The 27,228-nt window shown below is 45.8% G+C and overlaps 1 protein-coding gene across 1 annotated transcript in view; it reads left to right on the top strand.

Moving 5' to 3' along the window:
• Positions 1-27,228, top strand: part of LOC146785486 (disintegrin and metalloproteinase domain-containing protein 9-like) — a 1,594,707-nt gene that overhangs the window by 1,225,041 nt on the left and 342,438 nt on the right. The window contains exon 14 of the mRNA XM_085633059.1: positions 5,837-6,032. Within this exon, the coding sequence (XP_085489185.1) occupies positions 5,837-6,032 (196 nt within the window). The remainder of the gene's footprint in view (positions 1-5,836; positions 6,033-27,228) is intronic.

Raw genomic sequence — 27,228 nt, 5'->3', positions numbered from 1 at the left:
AAATCGCCCTGGTAGTTGAGGGGTAGGTAGGCTAGCAAGATTAGAAGTCAAGACACCCATAACTACAATACTTACATCTGCCAAAGGGTAGGAGAGACTTTCTGGCGAAAATAAGAGATTTCTCAACAAGGAAGTACTTAAAAAACATATAGCAGGTCTGGGCAGAGCCAGTCAAATGAATGAAGGGGCCTCATTCCCTGACCCAGATAAGGAAGTAGTTCATGAAAGAAGGCCGATTCCAGAACTCAGAAATGGCATAGAGCCTATGGCTCAGCAGAGGCCATGGATTCTATGGTGATCCAAGAGCATACCGTCCACACCTTTGCAAAAGAACAACCGGAGGATCTTCCACAAATCTTGGCTTCACAAATTTAAGCCACTGACTTCACCCTTCCGGATATTGATCATCTGCTGCCTCACCACGTTTCTGAAGATTCTTTAAAAAATCCATTGCTCTTGCTCTATAGTACACCAAGCAACCTCATTGACGCGGGGCAAAACCTTTCTACCTCTTCCGAATTTCCGTAATTCATTATGTAACAATCACCAAACATGCAAGATCCTATTTCAAGCACCGTCATGTCTCTGCAGAAAATCATGAAATCTATATTACTACTCTTAGAAAAGAACATGGAAAATACGGACCAGATGCTGGAAACCCAAACAGGAAATTACATCATGTGGATAAAAAAAGAAGAAAAAAAACTCTCCACAACGCCCAAATCTTACCTGCAAACTCTAAGATCGATAAAGGTAGAGAGATAAGAGTCTCTATATTCGCCCTGTGCCTAGTATTTCTCATACTAAAAAGCAGAGAGCGACTCAGATGGAGGGCTTGCCTACCAAACAGAAAACTAATAATTTCAGTGGCAAAATCATTTATTATCTTAGTAAATTATTCAAGGACCCCTTCTAGAGAACACTGCACAGAGTAATCCTCATATTAGTACTCCGATGTTCCCAATTTTCGCACAAAAAGGATTCTCCATCCTGCCTACTCAAAAAGATGACAAGGCCCTAGAGGGAGAATCTAACTAAAATCAAACAAATCAAATAGAGTCTAAAACGCCGCAAACTAAAAAAAGCGAACAAAAATTCAAGCAAACATTAACAGAAATAACAAGAGTCAATCGAAGAATATCGAGAAGATCCTCAGAAAAAGTAATGTTTCCTCAATCATGCTACGCAGAGCAGGCAGAAGAAGACAACAGCTGTGACTCAAAAGCCACAAATGCAACTCAATTTACAGCTCAGCGGTCCGCTTTATTTGAAGCACAGGAAGATCATAAAGCTTTAAATTCTCTCACACCAAGTTTTATAATAAAATCTGTACAGCACGTTTACCAGGATACTGTAAAACACAAAGACATTCAGAAATCACAGGACAGCCTGTCCTTGATAAGTACGTAGTACTAAAATCACAAATAGTTTACTGCGCTTTAATTGACTTTTGAACCGCTTTTGACAGCGTGGATAGGCCAAAGCTATGGAAAAAGCTAGAGAGTTTAGGGATCCCCATGATCTCCTTACAATAATCATATCTTTGCATACGGCAACTTGGTGTAGAGTCGAAATGGGGGGAGAAAGGTGCTTAATAAGTACAATCTCCACGATAAATGGTCTGATCTGTTATTTTCCATCTATATAAGCGACCTTCCGGGGTAGGAAACATCGGTTACAACGCGGTCTTTACACCACAATACGTTTACAACATGGCCATTACAACGCAAGTCGTTACAACGACTTGCGCTGGATGGCGCTGTACACTAAGGAATAGTATGGTTTACTATTCCAACACCTTTCCTACTGTTACGTTGGCTGGAGTTGGAATAGTAAATCATACTATTCCTAAGTCCAGCGCCCTTCAGCGCAAGTCGTTGTAATGACTTGCGTTGTAATGACTGCGTTGTAGACATATTGGGGTGTAAAGACCGCAATGTAACATCATACTTCCGGGGTACTTCTCCCAAATTAATAATTTCCCCCCAAAATTAGCGCAAAGCGAAATCCATAGCCTAATGTATGCAGACGGCATTGTTATATTTGATTAGACCCCAACTGATCGTCAAAGAAATTTAAACAAACTAAAAAGATACGCAAAAGAATATTTTGGGGTCCGTAACATCTCTAAAACTAAAATTCTACCTTTTAGAGGAAGAAGGAAATAGCTGCCTTTCACCTGGTCACTAGGTGTTAAATCAATTGAGATAGTGAAAGAATATGTTTATTTGGGCCAAATCTTTTTGCATAGCCTCCAAAATGCTTCCCTTTTTCAGCACCTTGGGCGAAAGGCAGACTCCCATGTTGGGGCATTACAGAGATTCTACAACTCAACTGGGAATAGACATTTTAAATCACTACTGGGGGTGTACAGTATGAAAATTCCACCCATTTTATCTTATGCCTTGGAATATATACAGATTAAAACCTGGCGACCAATAAAAATGAAAGAAGGGATTATGCTACGGAAACTGCTGAAAGTCACCCAATGAATCCCGTACAAACCTTACGCCTTAAGCTTTCTATAACGAGCATATATGCTGAAGCCATATGCAATATTATATGGTGGGCTTTTAACTTTTTACATGCAGCTCCTTGATCCTTAAGACATATATTAAAACTAGAGATTTTTAGAGAAGAATCTGCATTGCACACTTTTAATAGGAACCTTAAAGTAGCCCTCGAGGCATCACAATGCATTGTAGCACTTTTGCAGGCTTGGTCTCCAGTGCATTTGAAGCTGTTTTTAAAACACACGAAGCTGAGATTAAGCTTTGCATTAGATAAGGAGCACTGTACTCAACTGAAGTATTACAAAACATTTGCGGAAAATATAGCATATAAAACTCCAGAGCATTATTTACAGTTTCAGTTAGAACATAGAGTAAGGCGCTGCATTCTTCCTCTGCGATTAGGAATACTCCCTTTAAAAGTTCATTCCTTTAGCTGGTACTCCCCAGAACATTCTTCAGGTATCTGTGACTTGTGTAAGGGTGGAGCACAAGACCTTTTACACGTACTTTTAATTTGCCCAAATCTGACTTTGGTAGAGGCTCGACAACATTTCATAAAACCCATCCATATTAGATACAAGACTATTTTAACTCAAGGTTTAATCACGCTGTGTAAGTCCCCCCCAAATGAATTCGTAAGCCATAACTTCTTTACGTTTTTAGAGAGTTTTGTTTATTGATTTAAAAGTGCATACCTTTAACAATTACAAACTCTTGTATTTTTGTCAATTTTAAACTACTATGCCTATAATGTGTTTTAAAGCATACCTAAAGTTTAAATAAACTACTCTATATAAGGATTTTGTTTTTGTTGACCTCAGTCGAGGTCTCAATCAAATATAATTTTGAATTTTAATTTGATCGGGTCAACAGCAAATCCTTCTCCCCTCCCCAATCAGAACTGACAGTGGTGACAGATGCGTCCCTCCTGGGATGGGGCGGCCATCTGGGAGAGGTGGAAATTAGAGGCCTCTGGTCTGGAGTGAAAAATCGGACTCCACATCAACCTTCTGGATCTCCGAGTGATCGGGCTGACATTAAAAGCCTTTCTACCCTCCATCAAGGGAAGACTGGTGCAGGTGTTCATGGACAGCACCACCGCCATGTGTTACTGCAACAAACAGGGCGGGTGGGGTCGTGGATCCTTTCTCAAGAAGCTCTGCATTTCTGCACATGGCTGGAATGTTAAGGCATTTCCCTGGTGGTTCAATACCTGGCGGGCCTCGCTGAACACTAAGGTGGACTAACTCATCCAAAGATGCCTAGCGAATCACGAGTGGAGTCTCATCTGGCGGTGGTGCAAGGTCTCTTTCTGTAGTGGGAAGAGCCTTTGTTAGATCTGCTTGTCACCGCCGAGAACGTGCAATTTCAGCAGCTCTGCGCACTGGAGTTTCCAAGGCTGCTCTCGCTCGGAGACGCTTTTTGTCTCGAGTGGAGCTCAGGCCTCCTGTACGCCTTTCTGCCTATACCACTCCTGCCCAGAGTTCTCAAGAAGATCAGGATTGACCGGGCCCAAGTCATCGTTATGACTCCGGACTGGGCTCAGATAGTTTGGTAGCCAGAGCTGTTGAGCATGTCCATCAGTCCTCCGATCAGGCTGTCCAGTCGATAGTTTCTTCTGTTGCAGCAGCATAGTTGGAGTTCTCCCAACTGAACCTGTCAATGCTCTGCCACCTTGCATGGAGGATTGAGCAGCGACAGTTGACAGCTTTCGACCTTCCACCTGAAGTCTGCAATGTTATTCTGACATGTAGGTCAGTCCTAGTCCATCACCGTGCCTATCTTTTACGTTATTCCTCATCCCTCTAAGGAAGAGGAGCGACTCAACTGGCTGGACCCAAAAATAGCATTGATGTTCTACCTTGACCACGCAAAAGAGTTCCTGGTGGAATACTAACTGTCTGTGGGGTATGTTGGAGCCCAGAAAGGGAAGGTGGTAGAGAAATTGACCATCTCTTGACGGATCATGCTCTGTATCAAAATCTGCTACGCATTGGCCAAGAAGCAACCGTTTGAGGTTTTGCGTGCTCATTCCAGTAGAGCCAGTGCTGCGACCCCCTGCGTTAGCATGTAGAGTTCCGGTCTTGGACATCTGCCAGGCAGCGGTTTGGGTATCTCTGCACATTTACAAAAAACTACTACCTGTACAGACCATACCATAGGGATGGGCAATTTGCCAGTTCGGTCCTGCAAGACTTTTTAGTGTGAAATATTTTTGAAGACACTACTACTGGAAAGTATTGCTTGGTTATCCATTCTAATGTGACAGACCGACCCACCCATCCTCCTTGCTCTGCGAATGGATGTTCAAGGACAGGGCTTTTCCCTTTCAGGGCCCTAGTTTTTCATACCTGTGGGCATTGTTCTTTGTGGTTCTGTGCTACTGGCGTGGAATGTCCTGGAAAGAAACTGAGGCCAGTGTGCCTGGGTGGTGCCTAGATGGGCACTATGCACGCCACTTCCAGAGTGGACCTGGCTGATGGTGCCCCGCGGATCTGATTGACACCACCTACCGTCGCGCAGGGGTACTCATCACAAAAAAATTCTGCATCCAGTATGATTCCTGGGGATAAGCTATGGACTCTGCAGCTTGATGGAGACTGTACTAGATAAGGAGTTACCGAAGAGAAGTAACTTGTTCTATATACCTAGAAGCACGTTCGTCTAAAAATCTGATGCTTTGTGCTGTACAGAAATATTTTCTTGAAGAGTGAAAAGATTCTGAAAATGAGAACTTCCTCTCTCTGGAATATATTCAGATTTAATTCTCTTGATAGACCTCAAAATGTAAAGTGATAACTCTCAGGAGGAAGAAGTTGATCGATCCAGAACAGACCTAATCTGCTTCTTTTCACAAAAGCAACAGAGGATCAATAATTGCTCTTGCACTTGGATCAAACTAAAATAAAACTATTCACGGGTATACTTTCTGAGAGGAGGGGAAGTGAACTTTAAGTGTGATTGGGAGGCCAGCCTTAGTTGCAATCCAAGTACCTAGTATCCTGGTTAACTTGGAGCCTCAGAACTCTCATGTCCTGTTTCTCAGTCCTCTTTGTGATTACATAGGCCAGTGGACCATACCAACATACATACCTCCAGTAATAGTATGGTGATTATCTAAGCCTCAGGCTGTAGTAGATTATCTTTTGATGCCTCGTCTTATAGACATGCCGGCTCTGCCTACTGCTACCTCAAATAACCTAGTGTACCAAAACTACTTTCAACAATATCTTATTTTATTTCCAGTATATATAATGAAGGCATGTGAATTGTTGTATCTCAGTATTCAAATGCAATTAAATTTAATTTCTTTGTATTTTCAGTTTGCTACTGTAGGAACACCCTGTAGAGTTCCTGTATCAGAATGCGACCTTGCGGAGTACTGTGATGGCACCTCAAGCACATGTCGAGCTGATTTCTATTTTCAAGATGGAACACCCTGCAATAATGGTCTGTCTGTATGTTACAAAAAAAATTGCTATGACTATAGTGAACATTGCAGAAAGATATTTGGCCAAGGTATGTGTTATTCTTTTGCACTACCAGTTGTTTTGTTTTATGGGATATGAATTTCCCTAAATAACAAATGCATGTTAAGCTGATGGCTTTAGTCATTTATGTGCAGTGTCACCTTTGGATTTGGTTAACTGTGCTTGTTTTGATATTTTAGAACCCCACTTTAAAGCTCTAAACCCAAAATCAAATTAAGGAGTTTCTGTTTTATTCCAGTTTTAAGAACTACTTCAATCTATGTGCAAGAGATATGCCCCTTGCATGTACTTGCTGAAATTCATTGTTCTTGTTGGGGCTTGAATTTCCTCTTTCATAGTGTTTTCACTATACAATGCATGACGAATCAGGTTATCTTTCAACAGATGTTTGTTTCAGTGCTCACTACCATAAATATTGTTAATTATTCATTTTAGCTTGTAAATAGTAACCAAGTGTAGTAGACCTGTAAGCCATCGGGTGGTCTTTCCTCAAACCTTTTGCCTACTTACCTCCAATTTCTGCTGAAATTAATCTGTGTTGGCATTAGGACTCTGTGCTCTTTACCATTGTTAACCGGTGCTAAGGTGCTTGTGCTGACTCCCCTAAACATGGTTTGATTGACATATTTAATTTACTTATAAGACCCTTGTAGAGTAGTATACAGTGTACCCAGGGCCTGTAAATTAAATGCTACCAGTGGGCCTGCAGCACTCATTGTGCAACCCACCTAAGTAGCACTTTAAAACATGCCTCATGCCTACCATTGCCGACTCAATTCCGTTTTAAACTGCCATGTCAACTAGGCATTAAAACCCCCTTACCAAGACTTAAGCTCCCCTTTTATTCCATATAAGACACCCCCGAGGTAGACCCTTGGTTGCCCATAGGGCAAGGTGTTGTGTGATTAAATGGTTGGAGATGTACTTCTAAGTTTTACATGTCCTGGTAGTGAAAAACTGCTCAATTCTTTGTTCACTGCTGTGAGGCCAACCCTCTCCTAGGATAATGTTGAGAATTCCTTATTACATTTAATAAGAGTTTTTTTTCCAGCTGGGGACAGGTATCTATATCATGTTTGGTGTCTGTGAAATTTAAATGATTCACCTGCTTTAGTGGTAAAGTCTGATTTTTTTTCATTGCAGTTTTAATAGTGCCACTTTTAGAAAGTTTGCGTTTTCCTGCCCTTATTCCTTTGTGTCTGCAACCTGACTTTGGTCACATTAATGGGGGTAGCTGACAGTTCGACTTTGTGAATTCCTCCCACACAGTCACACAATAGAGGGGTCAGGTGTACCTCAATTGACTATCTGCTGGCAGAATGGGGAAGGACAGAGCAGAGCAGTGCCCCACTTGCAACTTAGTAGCCTGTGCTCTCCTTTCACACAAAGGGCCTAGCGACCCCACATTGTCACTGTAGCCAGCTTGGAGCCTGGGCAGAGGAGTCAGGAAATTCTATGGACTTCAAAGAATCTTTCCAGAAGCTTCTCCCTCCTTGCAGAAGAAGGGCAGAAGAGTATAAAAATAGGATCATCTTCAGTACACTTCTGAACCTGTGGCTTTTCTGCTATGGAGAATGAATGCAGTGCTGCTGGAAGGACTGCCACTCTGCTGGACTTCTGCTCGGAAGGACTGCTGCTCTGCTGCCTTCTGCCTGGGTACAAGGACTGGACCATTATCTGTCCTAGGACCTCCAGTGTGACTCACAAGGGCTAGTGTTCTGGCCTCCTGTTCAGAGCATGAGGCTGCAGGCCAACTGCCTTGAGCTCAACACAGTCAAGATGGAAGTACCCATATCCACATTGACTATCTCAGCAACCGTGGCATCATCCTGGACAACAAACTCACCTTGAAACGCCAGATCAACGCAGTCTCCTCTGACTGCTTCCACACCCTTCTCAGGCTCCGGAAGATCTTCAGAGGGCTCCCTGTTGACACCAGGAAAACAATCACCCAGGCCCTAGTCACCAGCAGACTTGACTACGGCAACACGCTTTATGTAGTACTCACCATCAAACTCCTGAAAACACTCCTAACGGTACAGAATTCAGCTGCCAGACTCATCCTCAACCTCCCCAAATGTACCCACATCACCCCCACCTCAGGAACCTCTAATGGCAAAACATCCAGAAAAGATGCTAATTCAAGATGCTGGCTCATGCCTACAAGGCTCTCTACGACCAAGGACCAGCATGCATCAACCACTGCCTGAACTACTACAAACCCTCCAGATACTTGCACTCCACCTCCCTCACACTCCCCGCATCTGCCGAAGCTACAACGGAGGACGCTCCTTCTCCTACATCGCCACTAAATCCTGGAACAACCTCCCCCTCCAAAAAGCTTCGTCTCTCAAAGAATTCACAAAGGAACTCCAGCAGAAGGCCAGGATGGAGCAGTGTGTCTGTCAGGGGCCTGACGCCACAGGAACTGGAGGTCAGGAAAGAGGAGGGGAAGGTCAAGTTGGAGCTATCCAAGTTAAAACTAGAGAAGAAAAAGGCCAAGGCTGAGAGACCCATGGTGGCTACTGAGCTCAGTCTCATGGAGCTGGACCCAAGAGCAAACAGATGATGGCCAGCAATATTGGTCGCAGCATACCAGCAGTGCTCACTAGAGAGGTGAGGGTCTGCATACACAATTATGTGGTAGCATTTGATATTGATAAATGGTTCTAAGTATGTGAAGTAGCTGTAAGAAACTGGACTTCTCTTTGCAGTTGCTCCCCACGTTCTGCCCCTATTTGAACTACTAGATGCTGGTTTTTCGACTCTGAGAGTGCGCTGAAGCCCTCTAAACAGGCTCCATTGCCAGTGTTCTTCCCCCAAAAATGAAATGCTTGATTATAACCCAATTGGCAAAGGCTCTAGCACCCCTGTAAGTTGTGGTAAATGGTACTAAATGGGTCCCTATGGGCTGCAACATGTAGTATGCCACCCAAAGGGACCCACACAAGAACTGCATGCATCCTGCCATTGCAGAGTGCATGAAATGGTGCAAACTATTTTGAAAACATGTCATGGCACACTCCCTGTGTGCCTTGCCTAGACACACTGCATATACGATATATAAGTCACCCCTACAGCAGGCCTTAGAGTCCTAAGGCAGGGTGCATTATATTGTATACGAGGGCATATCTGCATGAGCAGATATGCCCCTGTGATATATAGTTCCATTGCCACAACATTGCAAGTGATCGGGAAGCCACCTTAAGCATATGTACTGGGCACTGGTCATTACTAGTTACCCAGCTTCAAAATGGCTCCACTAAAATAATGGTGTTTGGTATCAAGCACCTTGTGTTAATACATCTCTATTGATGCCTGCACTAGATTTATTATGGCATTCACCCAGAGGACACCTTAGAAGGGCCCCCTGAATCCAACTAGTCTCTTAGGGCCATATGTAGGAAGCCAAATTGCGATCGCAAATGCTGAAATTCGCAGAATTTCAGCATTTGCGATAGCAATTTGGGCAATGTGCTATGTAGCAAACAACAACCCACAAGCAAAATAAGGAATCACAAAATTTGCGATTCCTTATTTTGCAAATGCATTTAAGGAATCCCAAATTGCGATTCTTAAATGCAATGTAGGAAGCACCCAAGTTGTGCGATTTTGGCTTAAGGAATCGGAAATTACCACCAACTTCAGGTTGGTGGTAATTTGCGATTTCTTAGAAAAATGCACTTTTTTGCATTTTTCAAAGTGCCATGGGGCGCACATACATGCCCTTAGCGCATGTATGTGCACCACATGTGCACACATGTTTATTTCAGGGGTGCAAAAGGTTGTCCTATTGACACCCTTGCAACCTTGAAATTGCATTCTCAATTTGCGATTCTCTAATTGAGAATCGCTAATTGAGAATGTCTACCCATTCATTCCTATGGGCATTCTAGCCCATAGGAATGAATGGCAAGGTATTCCTTATTTGCGAATCTCAATTTGCGACTCGCAAATAAGGAATATGTGGGATTCGCAAAATATTTTGCTATTCCTACCTACATTGCGTTTTGCGATTCTCTAATTGCGATTCCCTAAAAATCGCAATTTGAGAATCGCAAAACACGTTCTACCTACATATGGCCCCAAGTGTGCTGGCTGACTGGTATCTCCCAGTCTGCTACCACAGACTCGTTTCTGACACCAAGCAGTTTAGAGCCTGTGCTCTCTGAGGTCAGAAACAATGTCTATCCAGAGGAAAGTGATCACATCTACTCCAACTGGATGGCTAGCGAATTTAGCATATCAAGGCCAGAGACTTCAAAGCATCTGCTACCTTTGACACGCAACCCCGGCTTCCCCCAAACTTGGGAATGCAACCCCCTGCCCTTGGGCCCATTTGGCACCAGAGCAGGCTGGAAAACTAGGTAGTCAGAAGGCGTGTTCACTTACAGGCTACTCACACCCCTAAGGTGGGCTTCCTGAAGTGAATAACGTAAGATGGGTTTCACCATCTTGGACTTAGTGAAACTAGGAGTTTTTTGTCAGGTGTATGCCCACTCTCCCCAGGAAGTGGTCAAATAGGGGTTGTAGTAAACCCAGAGGTAATTAGCCCATTGTCTCCTACCCTATACTCCCCTTAAGGCCTCTAAATTCAATATTTAGATTCTTAAAGTAATTAAAGTACTTACCTGATCCCGAAGATCTGGTGTCTAAATACCATATAAAATATTGTGCAGGTTTCAAAGTTGGCCTCAGATTTCTTATTGACTCTGTGTGTTCAACAAATGCTCAACACTGCCGTCTGATAAGCTTACACTGCTCGACCACAGTACCACAGATAGAGCTTTTTGGGATTGTTAAAGCAAACCCCTGTAAGCCAATAAGGATTGTCTGGACTTTCTGCATAATGTACCTTGTTTTGGTTCACTACATAGAAAGCCAGCTTCCTACAGTAGCTCTGAGGGTACACAAGGTCCCAGATGGGCGCTGGGTGGTAGTTTGTGGAGGTACATACCCATGGTGGGGTGGGACCAGTTTCTTACATTGGAGCTAGAGAACCAAACTAAGTATGTCCCTATGAAGACCTTTCTTCTGACGAAATTCAGGCTGACCGCTGAGAAATACAGACAGAGATTCAGGGACAGCCACACTCTCCCAAACCAGCCCTAGGTGGACTTCTTAGGCAGCAAGCACTGAAGGGCTGGGTGACAGGCAGTAAAATGGATGGTTTTATTGGACTGTACAACCTCATTCTGAGGGAGCACATGCTCAATACCTGTTTTACAGAGCTGTGCCAACACCTGGTAGACAGCAAGCCGACTGACCCCAGGAAGCTTTCTCAGGAGACAGACCTCTGGGCCAGCACCAGAGTGCCCAAGAAGGCATCTCGGGGGACTCCCAAAAGGGTGGACGGATTCCCAATAGAAGGAGTAAGGGGGAGATAGAAAGAGTTGTCTCAAGGCCCCCAAAATGGTTCTCAAGGGAAAGTGCCACCAGCAAAACGGCTTATTTTATAAGAACCATGGCAATTTTGACCACAATTGCTTGAGTGTTATGGCCATGCATGGCCACATCAAGGGTGATCCCAAGTATACCAAGCGGGCACAGCTCCCCAGTGGAGGGCAAACACTAGGGTTGGCTAGCGTAGTATTTGGTGATGAGATGGTCCCAGTTAGTTTGGGGGAGACCAGTGAGGTTACCCTACTGTCCTCGGATGACAAGGAGATGGTGCTCAAAGCCCACGTACCTTCCAATACTTCCAAGTACAAGCAGTGGATCATGGCTCTAAAGCACATAAGAACCAGTTTGACTATTGTAATGCGCCATCTGGTGTCCGCAGAGCAAGTTGTTCCCAATGCGTTCCACCTGATTGTAGTAGCAGACAACCAGGAGAACCACTACCCTGTGGCACGGATTCCCTTTGAATGGGGATGGGAGGGTCTCAGGCCTCCTCAAAGTTGCTGTGAGCCCTCCTGTGCCTGTGGAGTGTCTGTTAAAGAATGATGTAGAGCAGACTGCCTGGAAGCAAGTGAAGCTCAGGTCACACCTGAAAATGTTGGGGTTGCCTGAGTGGATCTGTGTGACCACCATGTCCATAGCAGCCCAAGAGGGGAGTCAAGGAGGTCTGGAGCCTGGAAAAATGGCCCAGATAGTTACCAAGAGAGGGAAGGGCAAGGGGTGCGGGAAACCAGCCCCTGAATGTCCCACGATAAAGTTGAATGGGGAACTTTAGGATGCCATCTCAGAGCCTTCCACGAAGGACATTGCCTCCCTTGGTGTCCTGCTTGAGTTTGCTGGATGGCAAGCAGAAAGGGGAGTCACCAGGGAGGAGTTCTGTAAGGCAGTGAGGCAGTGCCCAACTCTGGTGGGCATGAGGCGGCAAGCTGAAGCCCAGGTAGTTGGTGATACCTCTGAAGATCACCTCATATACTATGAGAATGATATCTCATATAGTGAGCCTAAGGCACCTGTGCATGGGGCAACACATGTTGGTAGTCCCCCAATGCTACAGGGCCTTTTGTACTGGAGTAGGCTCATGAAATACCCCTGGCAGGACACCTGGTTCGGGACAAGACCTTTGTCAGGCTTGTCTCCAATTTCTATTGGCCCTGGATGAGATTCTCCTCAGATGCATTCTGAAGGACGTGCCTAACCTGCCAGGCCAGTGGGAAGACAAAGGAAAAGCTGAAAGCTCCCCTGAATCAGTTATCTGTCATTGGCACACCATTTGAAAGGGTGGACATCAACATTGTAAGACCCTTGGACCTCAAGGCAGGCCTAGGTAACAGGTTTATCCTGGTCTTGGTGGACCACTCCATTGAATACCCAGAGGCCATACCTCCGAGGACTGTAACTGACCTGCAGTGACTAGGGCCCTGATGGGGATTTTCACCAGAGAGTATTTCCCCAAAGAAGGGGTGTCATACAAGGGAATCAACTTCATGTCTGCATGAATGAAGTCAATGTTGAAGGAGCGTTGAGTAACTTACAAGTTTTCCACACCCTACTATCCACAAATGAATTGTCTTGTTAAAAGATTTAACGAGACCTTAAAAGGCACGATTATGGGCTTGCCTGAACCCATGAGATGGGAGTGGGATGTCCTCTTATCATGTATGCTCTTTGCCTACAGGAAGGTGCCACCGAAGGGGGTCAGATTCAGCCCCTTTGAACTTCTGTATGGTGAGCCTGTTAGGGGACCTCTCACTCTGGTCGGGGGGGCAGGCTTCCAGGAAGCCCCCCCCCCACCCACAATGGGTTAACTACCTGCTAGCCCTAAGGAACCAGATTGCCAAGTTCTGGAAGAAAGGTTCTGAGAACAAGGAGGCTAGCCAGGAAGTTATGAAGCAGTGATATGACCAGAAAGGTACTCCTGTGGTATTTCAACTCGGGCAGAGAGTGCAGGGGGTGGAGCATGTGGAGCCTTCCAAGACCATTGGACTGGGCCCTATGAGGTGGTTGAGAAGAAGGGTGGGGCCACCTACCTAGTGGACATCAAGACCTCAAGACACCACTTAAGGCATGGATACTCACAAACATTTTCCTAGGGGCCAAAAAGTTCAATCTGTGATGTGACCAAGGGCTCCATTAAAGCCAGCAGTGTGGTGGTCAGGCGAGAGGGAATCAAGGGGGTTTAGCCGGAAGGCAGGTGTAGGGTAAGCGAAGCATATACATCTGGTGGCTGACTATAAGAATATGAAACCAGAAAACATTGAATGAATCCTGGCTTCCCCACTTCACCTAATTGTGGGATCCTAGACAATTGTTTTATTTCATTTTCCCTCACTTTTCTTCATTATCACATATAAGATCTCACAATACATGAATTCAAGATGTTTCCAGTACAAAACCTTCTCCCGTGTTTGATCTAATAAACGTTATTGATGTTCATGTATAATAGGAACCTAGGCTACCCAAAGAGGGCACATAACAACTGACTTGCCTCTTTAGTTCACTATTGAAATTGTTGTCAGGTTAGGGGGGAAGAATTAAGGTTTCTGAATTCATGTTTGAAAACTATCACTTTTATATGAATACTTCTCAATGCACTGATATTATCTGATGTACTAAGGTGAAAAGGTGGTTTTGCATGGTAATTAAATACATTTTTGAATGTTGAAGAGACTTTGTCATATTTTTATACTTTTACTGCAAGACGTTTCTAAAAATGAAGGTATTTTTAAAGTTAGGCAGTGCAAGGCTTCCTAGTTATATCCTTTATTTAACATCAATTGACCTGTAAATAAATGTTCGACTGTTTATTTAGCATATTTTTATTGATAATGCTGAGTCACATAAACATTAGCCCAGTGTTGCTGTCGACCAGGGGGCTGCATTAAAAGGTCAGATGGGCCGCATGCGCCCCCCTGGGCCATACTTTGGGTATCACTGGCCTCGATAATGTAAACCAGCCCTAAGAGGGCCTGTGGGCATCTGAATTGCACACATCACTTCCTGCAAGCAGTTGAAAAGTCGGCAGCTATAGGTAATTGCACAGCTCAGCACACATCACTGTGCTGTGGCGATGCATTTTGTGGGCAGCTCGGACAGTGAAGCTCATCTCAAACGAGGGAATTGGGCAGTGGGTATTTCTCCATGTATTTCTGCAATTATATAGCACCACCATTATGCTACATACATATAATGTGCATGATAGTTTGAGCAGCGTATTCTATGCTGTTGTGTATAATTTATTACAATTCCAAGGTTTTCAAGTTAGGTTATGTATGGCTCTCATAGGAAGCCTTTATCATTTATTTCAGTTTCTGAATCTTATAAAGCAAAGCTATGATATAGCAACAGTTGATAACAAAACTGGTTCCTACAGTTGTAATGTCAGAAAAGCCTTCCAGGCTAAGCTAAGCTGACAGGCCTCCCTGAGAGCCTCTCAGCGCAGCTCTGCTTGTGTGCTTTGTCTGAAAGCAGAAAGCACAGGTACAGAAGGGAAAAGTAAGGCAGGGAAGGTGGTGGGGGTTGCTCAAAGATGGCAGCTAATTTTTTTTTTTTAACCTTTGGGACAGGGATACATAACAGATGTAATGTATGGCATCCCCTTTAGTCCTCTGCCCCTGTGTAGAAGTTGAAAGCAGGGACATATCAAAAGTGAATTACAGGGATGTTTTTAACCTCGGGCTTCACTCTTGTTGTCTATTTGATGTCACTCAGAACCCCTCAATGAAAAAGTCCCCGTAATTCACCGTTACTCATGTAAAATTCTATATTTTGTAGACAGTATGTCCATGTTAAATTCATGAAGGGCTGGTCCTGATTGAACTATACTACACTTAAATTCTTACACTGAATGGCATGCCCAGCTTTTAGGCTTTTGTGGAGTTGTTTTTCTGCCTGATTCAATAAACACAAACTTGTAAGCTCCATAAATAACAGTAAACAGCCACCTGCTTTTGTAGCACTTGGAATGTTAAAGCAGTTCTTGAGGTATACAAAGTACCATATGACTTTCTCCATCATGTGGTGATGCTGCTTGCTGTTTTGAATGGAAATGTCACTTGTATTTTTTACAGGTCTTGTTACCACATATATCGCATTTAGTGTCAATGTAAATAAGAGGCAAGGGGTTGCTATTCAGTCCCTCTCAGTGCTACCCTTTTTATCGACCTCTGGATAATGAAAGACTGAGTTGATGTTACTGTTAGATTTGGGGGTCTCTAGTTGGCAGAGGTAGGTACCTTTGACCAAATAGGGGCTCTTGCGTCTATTCAGGGTAAGGGGGTACACTCCTAAAATAACCCCTGCTCACCCCCTTGGTAGCTTGGCACGAGCAGACAGGCTTATCTCAGAGGCAGTGTGTAAAGCATTTATGAACACATACAGTAATCCAGTGACAACACTACAGATGGACACAACGCAGGTTTTATATAAAAAATAAGTACTCTTTATATAGATTTATCACAAGACCACAAACAACAAAAATCCACAATACTGTACTTAAAATGGTAGACATAGCTTAGTTCTCTTAAGATGGTAAATGCAACACTTTGAATTCAATGTACCTTTGGATGCGTAACGCTATACAACGAAAGTGTTGTAGGGAAGGTGATGCGTTGGTTTCTTACTGCGCTTCCGTGGCGGTGCGACCCGCAACACCATGATGTGATGAAGATCCGGTGCAATGAAACAAAGATGGCGTCTTCTTCTTGATGCGACACAATGTGTGCACGCCTGACGGCCATGCAGCGACTCATCGATTCTTCTGAGCCGCGACAGGCCCTGCGACATGCTTCTCTGGTGATGTAACGGCGTCTGATGCGACGGCGACACTCTTCTCTGGCGAGGCGCTTCTGCGATGCGTAGCAACAGCTGCAGTGGCGACACCCTTCTCCAGTGATGCGACGACAGCGGTTGCGGCGGTGACACGCTTCTTCGTGAGTCGCGCTTCCATTTCCTTGCGACATGTAGTCCCTCAGAAGGCTCAGCACAACAGTAGGCATTTCAAAAGAACTCTTGGGGAGCTGGTTGGTGAAGTCTGTTGTCCCTGAGACTTCAGCAGGAGGCAAGCTCTATCTTAAGCCTTGGAGATCCTTCACAAGTTGATTTTAAAGTAGCACAAAGTCCTTTCTCCATTCTTTGGCAGTCAGGCAACCACTGCAGGCCAATCCCCCAAACAGCACTCAGCTAGGGATAGTCTCTTCCTCAGTTTCTCTGGTTCCACTCCTCAACAAAGGTTCTTCTTGTTTCCGAAAAGTGATCTAAAGTTCCGGGGGCTGGGTCCCCTCTTTTATACTCATTTTCCCTTTGTTCTCTGAAGGCAGAGAGGCCTTTGCCTAGTCCAAACCAGTTCTGGTCAGTCCTGGAGCACTTTGTTGACAATATTCCTTCTTTCCTTTCACAGTGTAGGCCAGGGACATCAGACACACCACAGGAGGTGGAGCCAGCATTGTGGAGGGAAGGCACACCCCTATTCAGGTCCTAGGTGCAACTCCTCCCACCCATCTACATGCAGATCTCTCTGTGCTGACTCACCCTGTCTCCTGGAATCCCCCAGCCCCTGTCACTCAAACTCCAGACAAGGAATACACAACCTAGCAGAGGCAGGCTTGGATAGTTAGGCAAGAAAATACTTACTTTCTAAAAGTGGTATTCACTAAAGATGTATTTTATCATTCTGAGTTCAGGCATACTAAACTCGAATTTCTACCTAGTTCCCTGAGTCAGTTAGGATTATAAGATGTTATAATCAAACTGCCCATTCTGGCCTATGGGGAACAGGTAGCCTTGCAATAGTGAAAAACGAAAATGGCTGTAATTCACTATCAGGACATGCCACACACATCAGGGCATGTCCTACCTTTTACCTACAATGCACCCTGCTCTTGGGCCTACCATAGGGGTGACTAATATGCAGAAAAGGGAAGGTTTAGGGACTGGCAAGTGGGTGCACTTGCCCAGTCAACATGGAAGTACCAGACTGCACACAGGCTCTGCAATGGCAGGCCCGAGACACACTTTACAAGCTGCTCTGGTGGGTGGCACAATCAGTGCTGCAAGCCCACCAGCGTTACAACCAACAAATGATGGACGGAATGCTGACAATGCAGACATTCTCCCCCAGTCAAGAGATCTGGGTTAAATCCATCGTTCTTTTGCCCACTACGCCACCCCAGTTTAGACATGGCCATATGCAAATCAGTCTTGACCCTGTGCCTCATGGGAACAGTCCAGCCCGAACTGCCAAGCCATGTCTTCCCTGGACCGGAATCAAGCATCCTAGGACCGGTTTCTGGCTATCAGCCGTCATCAGCCAGGATAGCTTGACTCCAGTGGCGTAGTGAGCATGGGTCCCACGTCTGGGAATACCCATCCCATTTAGGGCGAAAAGCGTTACAACCAACAAATGATGGACGGAATGCTGTCAATGCAGACATTCTCCCCCAGTCAAGAGATCTGGGTTAAATCCATCGTTCTTTTGCCCACTACGCCACCCCAGTTTAGACATGGCCATATGCAAATCAGTCTTGACCCTGTGCCTCATGGGAACAGTCCAGCCCGAACTGCCAAGCCATGTCTTCCCTGGACCGGAATCAAGCATCCTAGGACCGGTTTCTGGCTATCAGCCGTCATCAGCCAGGATAGCTTGACTCCAGTGGCGTAGTGAGCACGGGTCCCACGTCTGGGAATACCCATCCCACTTAGGGCGAAAAGCGTTACAACCAACAAATGATGGACGGAATGCTGACAATGCAGACATTCTCCCCCAGTCAAGAGATCTGGGTTAAATCCATCGTTCTTTTGCCCACTACGCCACCCCAGTTTAGACATGGCCATATGCAAATCAGTCTTGACCCTGTGCCTCATGGGAACAGTCCAGCCCGAACTGCCAAGCCATGTCTTCCCTGGACCGGAATCAAGCATCCTAGGACCGGTTTCTGGCTATCAGCCGTCATCAGCCAGGATAGCTTGACTCCAGTGGCGTAGTGAGCACGGGTCCCACGTCTGGGAATACCCATCCCACTTAGGGCGAAAAGCGTTACAACCAACAAATGATGGACGGAATGCTGACAATGCAGACATTCTCCCCCAGTCAAGAGATCTGGGTTAAATCCATCGTTCTTTTGCCCACTACGCCACCCCAGTTTAGACATGGCCATATGCAAATCAGTCTTGACCCTGTGCCTCATGGGAACAGTCCAGCCCGAACTGCCAAGCCATGTCTTCCCTGGACCGGAATCAAGCATCCTAGGACCGGTTTCTGGCTATCAGCCGTCATCAGCCAGGATAGCTTGACTCCAGTGGCGTAGTGAGCACGGGTCCCACGTCTGGGAATACCCATCCCACTTAGGGCGAAAAGCGTTACAACCAACAAATGATGGACGGAATGCTGACAATGCAGACATTCTCCCCCAGTCAAGAGATCTGGGTTAAATCCATCGTTCTTTTGCCCACTACGCCACCCCAGTTTAGACATGGCCATATGCAAATCAGTCTTGACCCTGTGCCTCATGGGAACAGTCCAGCCCGAACTGCCAAGCCATGTCTTCCCTGGACCGGAATCAAGCATCCTAGGACCGGTTTCTGGCTATCAGCCGTCATCAGCCAGGATAGCTTGACTCCAGTGGCGTAGTGAGCACGGGTCCCACGTCTGGGAATACCCATCCCACTTAGGGCGAAAAGCGTTACAACCAACAAATGATGGACGGAATGCTGACAATGCAGACATTCTCCCCCAGTCAAGAGATCTGGGTTAAATCCATCGTTCTTTTGCCCACTACGCCACCCCAGTTTAGACATGGCCATATGCAAATCAGTCTTGACCCTGTGCCTCATGGGAACAGTCCAGCCCGAACTGCCAAGCCATGTCTTCCCTGGATCGGGATCAAGCATCCTAGGACCGGTTTCTGGCTATCAGCCGTCATCAGCCAGGATAGCTTGACTCCAGTGGCGTAGTGAGCACGGGTCCCACGTCTGGGAATACCCATCCCACTTAGGGCGAAAAGCGTTACAACCAACAAATGATGGACGGAATGCTGACAATGCAGACATTCTCCCCCAGTCAAGAGATCTGGGTTAAATCCATCGTTCTTTTGCCCACTACGCCACCCCAGTTTAGACATGGCCATATGCAAATCAGTCTTGACCCTGTGCCTCATGGGAACAGTCCAGCCCGAACTGCCAAGCCATGTCTTCACGGCTGATAGCCAGAAACCGGTCCTAGGATGCTTGATTCCGGTCCAGGGAAGACATGGCTTGGCAGTTCGGGCTGGACTGTTCCCATGAGGCACAGGGTCAAGACTGATTTGCATATGGCCATGTCTAAACTGGGGTAGCGTAGTGGGCAAAAGAACGATGGATTTAACCCAGATCTCTTGACTGGGGGAGAATGTCTGCATTGTCAACATTCCGTCCATCATTTGTTTGTTGTAACGCAAGCCCACCAGCAGCATTTGATTTAAAAAGCCCTGGGCACACGCAGTGCACTGTACTAGGGTCTGACAAGTAAACCACATAAGCCAATCATGGAGTCACTAATCCATACATCAATTTACAATAGGGAGAGCAAATGCAGTTTAGCACTGATCATCAGTGAAAAAGTGCCCAGAGTTATAAAACCAACAAAAACAGGTCAGACAAAATACAGGAGGAAGGCAAAAAGTTCAGGGATGACCCTGAAAAAAGGGCCAAGTCCAACCGTTACTCAATGTGTTTATTTGTTAACAAAAAGCAGCATTAGCAAAACCAGTACGTCTAGCCTACGAGAGCAATTGACTTTGTCAATGTCTTTTTTACCATGTTGTCTGGCAGCGCGGCTGCTTTGCAACATGGATGAACATTTTTTTAAAAGCACTATGACACTGCAGTGCTCTGCATCATAGTGATATTTTTTAAACTTTCAGCCATGTGGCACAGCAACAGCACTCTTGTAGATATGGACAAAAAACATTGACAATTCCAATAGCTGTCCTTTAAAGCATTTCATTCATGTTGTATGGCAGCATGGAGTGCTGACGTTTTCTAGCACATTATTTTCAACTTTCGGCAATGTTGCATGGCCGCTGCGCCACTGTACAACATGGCTAAAAATAATTGACGAAGCCAATAGCTTTTGAAGGTGAGACGTATTTGCTTTGCCAGTGCTTGTTTCAGTGAGGTGAGGGTGCTATTAAAATGGCAAGGTTTTAAGAGGCAATCCAGTATAAAAAATAAACAGTTCTCTTTGTCCAGAACTCCAATACTAACAATCAACAACAAAGGGCATTCTAAGATTTTGCTTTGTGTGACATTTGCCTAGGTTTTGAGAGGTATTGTAACTTCATTCACCATATGGCCTATAATGCCATTTAGGGGCATATGTACAAGGGGCTACCGCCACCTTAGCGGCACTTTTCCAACGGTTTGGCGGCGATATTTATATCGCCATATGTACAAGCTGTTGCTAACCTCTGTTAGCGGCAGTTTTCCGGTGCAAACGTCCATTCCAAAGATCGCCACTTCTGTTAGCGATAATGACATGCAAAGGAGGCTTTCCCGTGCAAAAACTGCCGCTAACCCCTCTTCACGATATTTACAAGTGGATTCCTGAAGTTTGGAGGACCAAAAAAACTGCCTCTAACTGCAGTTAGAGGCAGTTTTTAAGACCAGAAAATAGCTGGTCTTAAAAATGGAGATAACACTTGTGGCCTCTTTCTAGCAGGTTTTGGTGCTGGACAGCGCTGCAAGCAATGTTGCAGCGCTGCCCTGTGACAAAACTACAAGGCAGGAATGCGCACCATCAATAAGATAGTGTGCATTCCTGCGCCTCAGTCATGAAAACTGTTGCAGAGCTGCGACAAGACAGCGTTGCAACACTTTTGACTACGCCCTTCTTGCGACACCACGGATCTGGAATCCTGATGTATCTGTCTGCGCTAAAGTCAGGCAGTGCTGCAGTCGTGCCACAAGCACGACGCAACTCCAGCAATGCATGGGGCCATCCTATACCTGTGGCACTGCGTCACCCTTATGCCTGCCATCGGGCAGGCGTAACATACTGACGTAGTGCCGTCCTACAATTGTCGGGATTTCACTGTGCCACTCCAATGAGGCCTTGTTGCGTCGGAACGCACACCCTGGGTACCTCATACCTGATGCAGGTATGATGTGGCACAGAGCTTCACAAGGTCAGGCATATGCCTACATGCGTTACTTTGCAAATACAGCCTAACGTGGTGCTAGTTTTGCTTGGTCCATTCTTGAGGGGTGCTAGGATGTCGGTGCAGTTGGAGATCCATCAGTGGTGGTTGCGCACTGTGGTGTCATCGTATATAAGCGTTGGCGGAGTGGTGGTGCTGAGGGAGTTGACAAGATGTTCTTTGGTGGCCTTGATCGAGCTGCATGGGGGGGCCATGATGAGGATGGTGTACCGTGGGCATGGTGAAAACGTGATGTATACAATGATGGTCGGTCCAGGAGAGTCCGGTGGTGGTGCCGTAGTTGAAGTAGCCACTGGCGGGGCGACGTGCTCACCCGTGTGTCCTGCTATGTGGCTTGCTGCATTGACTAGCTGCTTGAGTCTGATGTTGGGGAGCTTTTCCGGGAGGGGCTGGTGTTCTGGTCACTGGGGTTGTCCAGGTTGAACATGAGTTTGCCGAGTAGGATGTTGTCGGTTGATGGGAGAGCCTGGTGTGCAATGAGGTCTACAATGGTATCGGAGAATGGGTGTCCATGGCTGGGGGCGCCTGCAGATGAAGGTGCCGCAGAGGATGGGCTTGGGGTTGGTCCGTATATAAAAGTTGAGGTGTTGCATGGTCACCGTTGGGTCATTAGAGTGTATGGTCGGTCAGAGTGTGCTTCTGTAAGTGATGGCAATGCCTCCTCCTGGACGGTCGGGGTGTTCCTAATGGGTGAGTTAGTAGCCGTCGGTGATGGCGATGGCGATGTCCGGTCCGGAGCTTGCAGGCGATGTGGCGTCCACGGTTGATAGCAAGGAGGGTGCTGGCGCCGTAGTGGTGTAGTGTCCGAGAGGAAGGGTCCTTCTTGCTGAGCACGGTCCGGGGGCAGAGGGACGCAGACAGGCTTGCCTTTGGCAGGGGAGACGTCCAATGCAACACACCTCCAACAACGCAGGTGCCTTTACATCGCATTCCATTACAGCGCATTGTGAGGTCAGTAATGGGGTATTGAAGTTTTAGGGTGGGTATTGGTTTTGGGTGTCGGAGATGAAATTTGGAAAGTCTCATGGGGTGAAATTTGGGGTGTGTTTTGGGGTCAATCATGAAAATGCATGTGAGCATTTGGGTCAAATATGAAAATTGGGGTGTGCATTTGGGTCAAATATGATTTTTAGGGTGTGTTTTGGGGGCTCAAAGATGAATTTTAGGGTTCAGGGTTTGCTTTGGGGTGCCAGGGTTAGTTTTAGGGATGCACTCACTGAAGTGGGAATAGTAATGTTTACATCTCCGCAATTCAACACCTTCCCTACTGTTGCAATATGCCTAGTATTAGTATGCATTGTAATGGAATGTGATGTAATGGTATGCGTCGTAACTCCAAATATACCTTTGTCACACCAGTGGTCCACCCGCTGCGCATGGCCGCACAGCGGCCCCCATTGAGAAGTGCTACGGGTGGGGTACTGGAGAGCTGGGAGTTGGGAAACACCAGAAAGAATACTGGATGGGGCGTGGAGCCTGGGGGTGGGGTGTGAGCAGGTGTTGTAAATATTTAAATGAGAGAAATCTTACTTCGAGGCCGGGTCCCGTGTCTTTGTTGCTCATGCTCTCCTGAGTCTGCTTCCAGGAACAGAAAGTAGGCAGCCAGGCTCACTCCCCTAAGACGATGCAGCGTTGGGATTGGTCATTGGTGCCGGGACGAGGCGTTCAGCCAGGGGCTGGAGGGTTGGGCATGTTGTCCATGCAGGCTGTAATGCAGCCTGCATTGCGAACAGGACAGTGCGCATGACTGCTTTGAGTGGCCTAAGCGGGCCGACCAAACAGTCACTGCGCACTTGAGTGGGCATGCCACTCCGCCCCTGCACTGCCCCATGAGTGGAGCAGCCCTACCCACCCTCCCTTCCGCAAAGGAAACATGGCACAATTACATCAGGAAGTTATCATCATGTGATGATTGTTCCTCTTCTTGCACTGCTTGAAAGCAGTGGGGTGACGCTCTACAGCCAAAGCGGATGAGCGGCCACTGGGGGTGGGTCATCTACAGGTGCTAGGCCTGGGCCACTCGACCCCTGGGCCTCCTCCGATACGCGTCCCACCTTCTCCTTACCTGTACATTGACACTGTGGTGCAATCCGCTGCACTCCAAATCTGTGACTCAGCCAGCAGGAGCCTCAGCCAGGTGGGATTTCACAAGCCTGAGTAAAGCAGTCGCCACCAAGTCCGCTGGTGACCCTCCCGATGCAGTTGAAGCAGCAGGACCCCTTAAGCGTGAAGTTGCAGCGCTCCCGCCACACAAGTTCGGCGCAGCTCAGGGACCTCACCCTCCACAGCGTTGGTCCAACGAGGCAACCAGGCTCCAGACGCAGGACCAGGGAGGCATCCAGGGTCCAGGCACAGGTCCAGCGAGGCATCCAGGCTCCAAGCGCAGGTACAGCGAGGCATCCAGGCGCAAGTCCAGCGCGGCATCCAAGCTCCAGATGCAGGTCCAGCGAGGCATCCAGGCTCCAGACACAGGTCCAGCAAGGCATCCAGGCTCTCATCCTGGATGTTGGGTTGCTTGAGGGGGTTGTTGATGTGTGCTGCACTTGGCCCTGGCTGCTCCATTCTGCATTTCATAGTTTTTTTTGCCTATTTTCTATTGGAGGTCGACTGATTGGCTGTTTTCTCCATTGGAGGCAAAACAAAACTCTCGTTGGGCTGACTAACGTGCATTTTTTTGCCGCTAATGGGCCTTTCGTTGGTTTTCGCCTGCTAACGCCGGACTTCCTATCGCCATCACGGTAATGTTAGCGGCAGTTTTCACCGCTGATCCCTGAAACTATCGCCATGTAGCGACGTGTTGTACATACGTCGCTAACCAGGTGATAGTTTACAGCAGTAAGAAAACTGCCGCTAACTAGCGTTAGCGGTAGTTTTCACCACTCCTTGTACATATGACCTTTAGACTGTTATATTCTATACTTCAGTTGAAAGGTTACTGTGGGACTCCTACCTCAACGAGGGGGCGGAGGTGATTCAAGCATATACATCTTTGAAAGATACCAAGGGGGAAAACTGTAGTTACAGGCAAATACCTTTATTCTTTTGGAACTCATAATTTTGAATATGATAACGTTATGTTTAAGCTGCATTTTTCACTAAAAAGATGTATTTTGACTTGGCAGACAATTGCCGAATTCAGCTCCACTTCCTTCTGTTATGTTTAAAAGTGGGGATAAACATTTTTTGATTTGCTAATAAAATTTGGCTGACTATAAGAGCATTCAGTTCAGTTTAGTTTTATCATGTTTCTGCCAAGGGGAGAGAAGCAGAGGTGCAGGGGGTGATTTCTGCCTAAGTGAAATAATGATTTTATGGCACGACACGGAGGCCATATTATGCAAATCTCCTTTATTGCCACAGCTCAGCAGCAACAATTGAAGAATACAGAACTTCAATGAACATTCTAAATAACTATATAGTCCCATCGCGACCAGCCATCTTCCTTCTTTGTTGCTGCTGCTCAGAAAGATAAGTACTCCTCAACTCCTACTTAATTCTTTTTGAATATATATATGTTTACTATCTATTTACTTAATTTGCTACTTTATAATTGATCTTAGGATTGTTTCTACCCTTTTTTAGGATCATATAACAGATAAGGGTTTACTATACCCTCTCTTTATCGTTTAAAATGTTGTTTCCCCTCCTAAGACATTCCCTCTCAAACCTTTCCCCTTCCGATCCCACTTTGGATCGGATTCGTCAATTTTTTCGATCTATTTAATTAATTGTCTGCCTTCAATGCTTCATGCGCGCTATTTATATTTAAATTACTTGACTCGCGCTGATCGCATCTTTGAAATCCTCATTTTATTAAGGACACGGAGGCTAATATTATCCCACCACTAATGATGTATTTCCCTCCCTTGTGGATACAATTTATTACGTGGTATTATTCTTTTTCTTTCAGAATGAAAAGATGGATGCCTGCAGAACACTCGTTACAAAGTTTTTTATTCAATCTTTTGGCTGTTCTCTTCTCGTTGATGGATCTTTCATCGCATCTTTAACAAAGAAGGAAGATGGCTGGTCGCGATGGGACTATATAGTTATTTAGAATGTTCATTGAAGTTCTGTATTCTTCAATTGTTGCTGCTGAGCTGTGGCAATAAAGGAGATTTGCATAATATTAGCCTCCTTGTCCTTAATAAAATCCAGATTTTCTGCCCAGCAGGCTGTGAAAAATCTAAATTTTTCACTGGACTCGCAATTTCAGAGTTGGACAGATACATTTTCTAAAGCAGGCAGAGAGGGCAATAATAATAATGCTGATTAGTTTGAGTGTCTTGAGAATAAAATCATTCCCTTGAGAAGCAGAGAAGGCCTTTTTGCAATAGAATGTAAGGCAAATTTTGAATTTGAGGATTATGATTTCAAAACGAAATCTTGATTTTGAAATTAAAACATGAATTTGTAGTTATTGAGAAAATATTTCTTGAGCCCGAGGAGGGGAGACTGACGAGTATGCAGTGGATAAACATATAGAAAAGTAAGTCCACAATGCAGTAGTTCATAGCCAAAGACAGAGCACAGTTCGATCAGGGCAAAGGGGGCCGGATGCTTGCTGTGCACCGACTTTAGTGGCTACCTGGGCCAGAGGCGGGTGGGACTGAAAGCTTTGCCTAGTACCTAGATTCTACTCTATTTCTGTGGGCTCAGCTGATTGCAGAGCTTGTCTTAAAAAATAGACGCTGCCCCCAGAACCAGTTGTGCATGGTCAAAGAGGGATTAGCAGGAAATGACATTCATAGCATTACTCCAGTTAAAGAACCCAGCTCAACAGCACTCAAGGGGAGAAGTGATCGATCTCTCTCGGGCTCCGGGGAGAGGTTTGCAGAGCTTCTGCTGAGTGAGTAAAAGCTAGATTTTCTCAAGATATGGGTATAGAGCAGGTGGTATCAAACAAAGCCATAAGTGTCTCTGTAAATATAGCTGACTTATCAGACTTAGGCTCCTGCAACAAAGGTTCTAGACCCCAAGCCACCCCAAAAATTCCAAAGTCCCGCCCTACTTCCCCTGTGCGCTCCATGTTCCCCCAATCAGCCTCTTGTATCTCCCTCCTGCTTCCCTGTTTTTTCCTTGTGTGCTTCTCATTCTCCCACACTGACCACCCTCTCATATCCTCCTCTGTTCACTTTCTCACCTGTGTGTTTCTTTGTTTCTTGTGCGTTTTTTTCTCCTGGCGGCTTCTCTTAAGTGATGCAGGGACCAAATTATTTCCCATAGAAATTAAAGGTAGGTTATACACATACTCCCTTGCTTTCAATACGTACTCCTCTTGTTTCTATGTCAAAAGAAGGTTGGGTGGCAAGGAAACCTTCATTTTAGTTCTTTTATTCTTTCTGTGTTACAGAAACTAAACAAAGACTATAATGAAGGCTCCCTTGCCATTCACCTCTATTTTAAATAGAAACATAAACACAACTGTATGGAAGAGAATAGTCCCTTCAGTGCATCCCTCCTAATATTTTTGGTCGGATCTTAGTGGGCTTTCACAACGTGTTAGCACATTACCCGAAGTCTGTTGGCTTCGGGTAATGTGCTAACACGTTGTGCAAATCCCTATGATCACTGGCCCATAGGGAGACTCCGAAAAATCAGTAGTCGAATGTTTCTGCAGATGAACAGATTCTA

Source organism: Triturus cristatus, chromosome 11 (assembly GCF_964204655.1).
Source record: "Triturus cristatus chromosome 11, aTriCri1.1, whole genome shotgun sequence".
NCBI lineage: Eukaryota > Metazoa > Chordata > Amphibia > Caudata > Salamandridae > Triturus > Triturus cristatus.
This window is presented reverse-complemented; position numbering and strand designations above follow the sequence as displayed.